The sequence below is a fragment of the Salmo salar genome, chromosome ssa09, assembly GCF_905237065.1.
Source record: "Salmo salar chromosome ssa09, Ssal_v3.1, whole genome shotgun sequence".
Taxonomy (NCBI): domain Eukaryota; kingdom Metazoa; phylum Chordata; class Actinopteri; order Salmoniformes; family Salmonidae; genus Salmo; species Salmo salar.
Genome location: NC_059450.1, coordinates 147,828,952 through 147,836,451, shown reverse-complemented (window position 1 = coordinate 147,836,451; position 7,500 = coordinate 147,828,952). Strand labels below are relative to the sequence as shown.

The 7,500-nt window shown below is 43.7% G+C and overlaps 1 protein-coding gene across 3 annotated transcripts in view; it reads right to left on the bottom strand.

Annotated features, from left to right (window-relative positions):
• The window catches only part of LOC106593519 (cGMP-dependent 3',5'-cyclic phosphodiesterase), a 262,404-nt gene that overhangs the window by 51,533 nt on the left and 203,371 nt on the right, over nucleotides 1–7,500 (bottom strand). For all 3 annotated transcript variants that reach the window (XM_045724806.1, XM_045724808.1, XM_045724807.1), the window contains exons 3-4: nucleotides 4,899–4,988; nucleotides 2,511–2,599 (exon numbers count right to left, since the gene is read on the bottom strand). In XM_045724806.1, coding sequence (XP_045580762.1) covers nucleotides 2,511–2,599; nucleotides 4,899–4,988 — 179 coding nt within the window. The remainder of the gene's footprint in view (nucleotides 1–2,510; nucleotides 2,600–4,898; nucleotides 4,989–7,500) is intronic.

Sequence of the window (7,500 nt, the reverse complement as noted above, 5' to 3'; positions counted from 1 at the left end):
GATGCAGAGCAGAATTAGGCCGATACCCGCTAATTATCCAAATCCAGAAAAGAGCCGGCCACCTAAAAGGAAGTGATTCCCAAACCTTCCATAACAAAGCCATCACCTACAGAGAGATGAACCTGGAGAAGAGTCCCCTAAGCAAGCTGGTCCAGTTCACAAACACAAACAGACCCCACAGAGTCCCAGGATAGCAACACAATTAGACCCAATCAAATCATGAGAAAACAAAAAGATAATTACTTGACACCCTGGAAAGAATTAACAAAAAAACTGAGCAAACTAGAATGCTATTTGGCCCTAAACAGAGAATACACAGTGGCAGAATACCTGACCACTGTGACTGACCCAAACTTAAGGAAAGCTTTGAGCATAGTGAGCAGTGAGCATAGCCTTGCTATTGAGAAAGGCCACCTTAGGCAGACCTGGCTCTCAAGAGAAGACAGGCTATGTGCACACTGCCCACAAAATGAGGTGGAAACTGAGCTGCACTTCCTAACCTCCTGCCCAATGTATGACCATATTAGAGACACATATTTCCTTCAGATTACACAGACCCACAAAGAATTTGATAACAAATCCAATTTTGATAAACTCCCATATCTACTGGGTGAAATACCAGTGTTCCATCACAGCAGCAAGATGTGTGACCTGTTGCCACAAGAAAAGGACAACCAGTGAAGAACAAACACCATTGTAAATATAACACATATTTATGCTTATTTATTTTCCCTTTTGTACTTTAACTATTTGCACATCGTTATAACACTGTATATAGACATAATATGACATTTGAAATGTCTTCATTATTTTGGCACTTTTGTGAGTGTAATGTTTACTGTTAATTTTTATTGTTTATTTCACTTTTGTTTATTTTCTACTTCACTTGCTTTGGCAAAGCCCCTTAAATTTAATTGCAATTGCAATTGCAATTGAAATTGAATTGAGAGAGAGAGAGAGAGAGAGAGAGAGAGAGAGAGAGACAGAGAGAGAGAGAGAGAGAGAGAGAGAGGTGGTATATTTCAGAAAGTATTCTCTGTGAAATCTCCATGAATGGTGATACACCTGTCACAGACTGGACTGACAGAAAGACACCAGACTCTCTCCATCCCCCAATCCCTCCATTCCTCCCTCCCTCCATCTATCCATACCTGCTGATCTTCTCTCCAGTCTTTTATCAGTCCTTTGAACAAAGGAAGTGTAGATAATATTCTGTCTAATCTGATATTTACCACAAAGACATCTGTTACACATGGACTCACACACAGAGGGTTTCATACCACATGGACTCACACACAGAGGGTTTCATACAACATGGACTCACACACAGAGGGTTTCATACAACATGGAGTCACACAGAGGGTTTCATACAACATGGACTCACACAGAGGGTTTCATACAACATGGACTCACACAGAGGGTTTCATACAACATGGAGTCACACAGAGGGTTTCATACAACATGGACTCACACAGAGGGTTTCATACAACATGGACTCACACACAGAGGGTTTCATACAACATGGACTCACACAGAGGGTTTCATACAACATGGACTCACACAGAGGGTTTCATACAACATGGAGTCACACAGAGGGTTTCATACAACATGGAGTCACACAGAGGGTTTCATACAACATGGACTCACACAGAGGGTTTCATACAACATGGACTCACACAGAGGGTTTCATACAACATGGACTCACACAGAGGGTTTCATACAACATGGAGTCACACACAGAGGGTTTCATACAACATGGACTCACACAGAGGGTTTCATACAACATGGACTCACACAGAGGGTTTCATACAACATGGAGTCACACAGAGGGTTTCATACAACATGGACTCACACAGGGGGTTTCATACAACATGGAGTCACACAGAGGGTTTCATACAACATGGACTCACACAGAGGGTTTCATACAACATGGAGTCACACAGAGGGTTTCATACAACATGGACTCACACAGAGGGTTTCATACAACATGGAGTCACACAGAGGGTTTCATACAACATGGAGTCACACACAGAGGGTTTCATACAACATGGACTCACACAGAGGGTTTCATACAACATGGACTCACACAGAGGGTTTCATACAACATGGACTCACACAGAGGGTTTCATACAACATGGAGTCACACACAGAGGGTTTCATACAACATGGACTCACACAGAGGGTTTCATACAACATGGACTCACACAGAGGGTTTCATACAACATGGACTCACACAGAGGGTTTCATACAACATGGACTCACACAGAGGGTTTCATACAACATGGACTCACACAGAGGGTTTCATACAACATGGACTCACACAGAGGGTTTCATACAACATGGACTCACACAGAGGGTTTCATACAACATGGAGTCACACAGAGGGTTTCATACAACATGGACTCACACAGAGGGTTTCATACAACATGGACTCACACAGAGGGTTTCATACAACATGGACTCACACAGAGGGTTTCATACAACATGGACTCACACAGAGGGTTTCATACCTGATCTTCCCCTCCTTTGGCAACTCATGGCTTGGGCCATCACACTGCAGCCTGGAGTCTCCCTCCAGCACGTACACACACACACACTCCTGTAAGATAACACACACATCAGGAGTAGAGCTAGCGTGGGGGGGGGGTCATGGGCGCGATCCCCCCAATGGTCATGCCGATTCAATTGTATACAGTGCGTTCAGAAAGGATTCAGACCCCTTCACTTCTTCCACATTTGGTTACAGCCTTATTCTAAAATGGATTAAATTAAATGTCTTCCTCATCAATCTACACACAATACCCCATAATGACAAAGTGAAAACAGGTTTTTAGAAATTTTAGCAAATGTATTAAAAATAAAAACAGAAATACCTTATTTACATAAGTATTCAGACCCTTTGCTATGATGTTCGAAATTGGGCTGAGCTGGATCCTGTTTCCATTGATCATCCTTGAGATGTTTCTACAACTTGATTGGAGTCCACCTGTGGTAAATTCAATTGATTGGACATGATTTGGAAAGGCACACACCAGTCTATATAAAGTCCCACAGTTGACAGTGCATGTCAGAGCAAAAACCAAGACATGAAGTCGAAGGAATTTTCCGTAGAGCTCCGAGACAGGATTGTGTCGAGGCACAGATCTGGGGGAAGGGTACAAAAACATGTCTGCAGCATTGAATGTCCCCAAGAACACAGTGTCCTCCATAATTCTTAAATGGAAGAAGTTTGGAACCACCAAAACTCTTCCTAGAGCTGGCCGCCCGGCCAAATCGAGGAATCGTGGGAGAAGGGCCTTGGTCAGTGAGGTGACCAAGAACCGATGGTCACTCTGACAGAGCTCCAGAGTTCCTCTGTGGAGATGGGAGAACCTTCCAGAAGGACAACCATCTCTGCAGCACTCCACCAATCAGGCCTTTATGGTAGAAGGGCCAGACGGAAGCCACTCCTCAGCAAAAGGCACACGACAGCCTGCTTAGAGTTTGCCAAAAGGCACCTAAAGGACTCAGAGCATGAGACCTTAGTCCGATGAAACCAAGATTGAACTCTTTGGCCTGAATGCCAAGCGTCACGTCTGGAGGAAACCTGACATCATCCCTACGGTGAAGCATGGTGGTGGTAGCATCATGCTGTGGGGATGTTTTTCAGCGGCAGGGACTGGGAGACTAGTCAGGATCGAGACTCGAGGCTGTAATTGCTGCCAAAGGTGCTTCAACAAAGTACTGAGTAAAGGGTCTGAATACTTATGTAAATGTGATATTTATATCTAAAAACCTAAAATTCTTTCAATTTTAGAATACGGCTGTAACGTAACAAAATGTGGAAAAAGTCAAGGGGTCTGAATACTTTCAGAATGCACTGTAGCTTACCAAAAAAACTAAGAAAAAACATGTAATACTATAAAACATGGCAAAATGTGTTTATAATATGATATATAATATGATTTAATTAAATACTGAAATTGGACTGTGCTGGTGTTGCTTATTCTATAAAGTAATGAGCAGTACAGCTGTGTCTGTTGCAATATCCCCTTGAGGGGCCCCCTGGATGAGGGCCCCCCTGGACTGGTACCGGGGCCTGCACTGCTGCTACTGGGAAGGACCAGGTTTTCCAATTGATTATTCATTTATTTGTTTATTTTGTCAGTTCATTAGTTTAGAACTACTTTTGGTATCTTACTAACAGCGTAATTAATTCAGTACCAAAACAAAAACAAATATTTTTTTCAAGAAAATGATTCTAAAATAAATGAAAGCAGATTGTTAAGCCAAACCTTTTTAATGTTCATCATTCATTTTTACAATTGTCTCACAGCCAATTGTGAGACAAGAGGGGGCCATTACTGAACTTGCAAATAGCTAACTGCAATGAAGCAGCCAATGAAAAACAACATTTTGAAACATTTTCCAAAATGCAATTAGTGGGAAAAAAGCGCAACTAATACGAGGGGTTTCATGTTACAGAGGTGTAAATCTAGGTGATAGTCTAATTCTGACGTGAGATTGTGAGAGCTTGATGGATATTCAGCTCAAACTCGGCTCTGTGTTGTGTGTGTGTGTGTGTGTGTGACAAACAGCGTAAAATAGGCCTACATGACCAACAAACAAAATAACACACTTAGCAATTTCATTTCACAAAATTCGTCGGCTAACCAACTAACGGTTAACATCCATAGAGAAGATGACTAATGTGTATTATTGACAGGCCATATCAGCTGTTCATTGTGTTACATTTTTGGTCAGAAGGGCCCCTGGAGAAAGACCCGCCTCCTCTGAACCTAGCTCCGCCCCTGGCACTAACACCTATATATAAATGACAACATCCTGGTGCAGTTTTGAGGAATGGCTGCTTGACCCCTCCCAAAACTACACTACCCAGCAGCCCTGTGTGTACGTACCACGCTGGGCAGTAGCCCCTGTACAGTCTCTTTGAGAGCATCTCGGAGTGAGCGCACGTCAACAACTGCTGCCAGCCGCAGTAAAGCATCCTGGGAGGAAACAGAAACAGCAAGAGTGACACACAGAAACAGCTTTATGACACGACACCATACAGCTAATAAGACGGAACAAAGACAATACACACTTTATATCAGGCAACAAAGACAATACACACTTTATATCAGGCAACAAAGACAATACACACTTTATATCAGGCAACAAAGACAATACACACTTTATATCAGGCAACAAAGACAATACACACTTTATATCAGGCAACAAAGACAATACACACTGTATATGAAGGAACAAAAACAATACACACTTTATATGAAGGAACAGAGACAATACACACTTTATATGAAGGAACAAAGACAATACACACTTTATATGAAGGAACAGAGACAATACACACTTTATATGAAGGAACAGAGACAATACACACTTTATATGAAGGAACAGAGACAATACACACTTTATATGAAGGAACAAAGACAATACAGAATTTATATGTGTTAGGCCGATGAGCTAAGTTTTAAGTGGTACGGTAGGTACAAGTTTAGTGGATACACACACTGGTCCGATGTTTGTGTCACTGTCTCTATCATGCAGTGCTCTGCTCTGTCATAGGTGGGCTGGTACGAGAGACTATAACACCACAGAACCAGATTTATCACAGTTTCCCACACACACACACAGACACACACACGCACGCACGCACGCACGCGCACACACGCACGCACGCACGCACGCACACAACGGGTGTGTGATTGGCTGGAGAATAACCAGGAGGAATCAATCACCTCCCATAAATCTGCAAACCAATTTAACCAATGAGATTTGTGAATTTCTGTGTTTGTTTCCCACCCTGACCTCCATCAGGCTGAATCATGCTTTAGTGAGAGGGACTAGAGTTTTAGGGAGAGGGACTAGAGTTTTAGGGAGAGGGACTAGAGTTTTAGGGAGAGGGACTGTAGTTTTAGGGAGAGGGACTAGAGTTTTAGGGAGAGGGACTAGAGTTTTAGGTAGAGGGACTAGAGTTTTAGGGAGAGGGGCTGGGTTTTAGGGAGAGGGACTAGAGTTTTAGGGAGAGGGACTAGAGTTTTAGGGAGAGGGACTAGAGTTTTAGGGAGAGGGGCTGGGGTTTTAGGGAGAGGGACTAGAGTTTTAGAGAGAGGGACTAGAGTTTTAGGGAGAGGGACTAGAGTTTTAGGGAGAAGGACTAAAGTTTTAGGGAGAGGGACTAGAGTTTTAGGGAGAGGGGCTGGGGTTTTAGGGAGAGGGACTAGAGTTTTAGGGAGAGGGACTAGAGTTTTAGGGAGAGGGGCTGGGGTTTTAGGGAGAGGGACTAGAGTTTTAGGGAGAGGGGCTGGGTTTTAGGGAGAGAGACTAGAGTTTTAGGGAGAGGGACTAGAGTTTTAGGGAGAGGGACTAGAGTTTTAGGGAGAGGGACTAGAGTTTTAGGGAGAGGGACTAGAGTTTTAGGGAGAGGGACTAGAGTTTTAGGGAGAAGGACTAAAGTTTTAGGGAGAGGGACTAGAGTTTTAGGGAGAGGGGCTGGGGTTTTAGGGAGAGGGACTAGAGTTTTAGGGAGAGGGACTAGAGTTTTAGGAAGAGGGACTAGAGTTTTAGGGAGAGGGACTAGAGTTTTAGGGAGAGGGACTAGAGTTTTAGAGAGAGGGACTAGAGTTTTAGGGAGAGGGACTAGAGTTTTATGGAGAGGGACTAGAGTTTTAGGGAGAGGGACTAGAGTTTTAGGGAGAGGGACTAGAGTTTTAGGGAGAAGGACTAAAGTTTTAGGGAGAGGGACTAGAGTTTTAGGGAGAGGGGCTGGGGTTTTAGGGAGAGGGACTAGAGTTTTAGGGAGAGGGACTAGAGTTTTAGGGAGAGGGACTAGAGTTTTAGGGAGAGGGACTAGAGTTTTAGGGAGAGGGACTAGAGTTTTAGAGAGAGGGACTAGAGTTTTAGGGAGAGGGACTAGAGTTTTAGGGAGAGGGACTAGAGTTTTAGGGAGAAGGACTAAAGTTTTAGGGAGAGGGACTAGAGTTTTAGGGAGAGGGACTAGAGTTTTAGGGAGAAGGACTAAAGTTTTAGGGAGAGGGACTAGAGTTTTAGGGAGAGGGGCTGGGGTTTTAGGGAGAGGGACTAGAGTTTTAGGGAGAGGGACTAGAGTTTTAGGGAGAGGGACTAGAGTTTTAGGGAGAAGGGCTGGGGTTTTAGGGAGAGAGACTAGAGTTTTAGGGAGAGGGGCTGGGTTTTAGGGAGAGGGACTAGAGTTTTAGGGAGAGCGGCTGGGTTTTAGGGAGAGAGACTAGAGTTTTAAGAAGAGGGGCTGGGGTTGTAGGGCGAGTAGAGAATCATGTAGTTCCACAGTCCTGGGGAGTCATACTCTACAGCCTGATTAGACAGTAGAGATACATTTAGTTCTACAGGCCTGGGGTCATACTCTACAGCCTGATTAGACAGTAGAGATACATTTAGTTCTACAGTCCTGGGGTCATACTCTACAGCCTGATTAGACAGTAGAGATACATTTAGTTCTACAGTCCTGGGGTCATACTC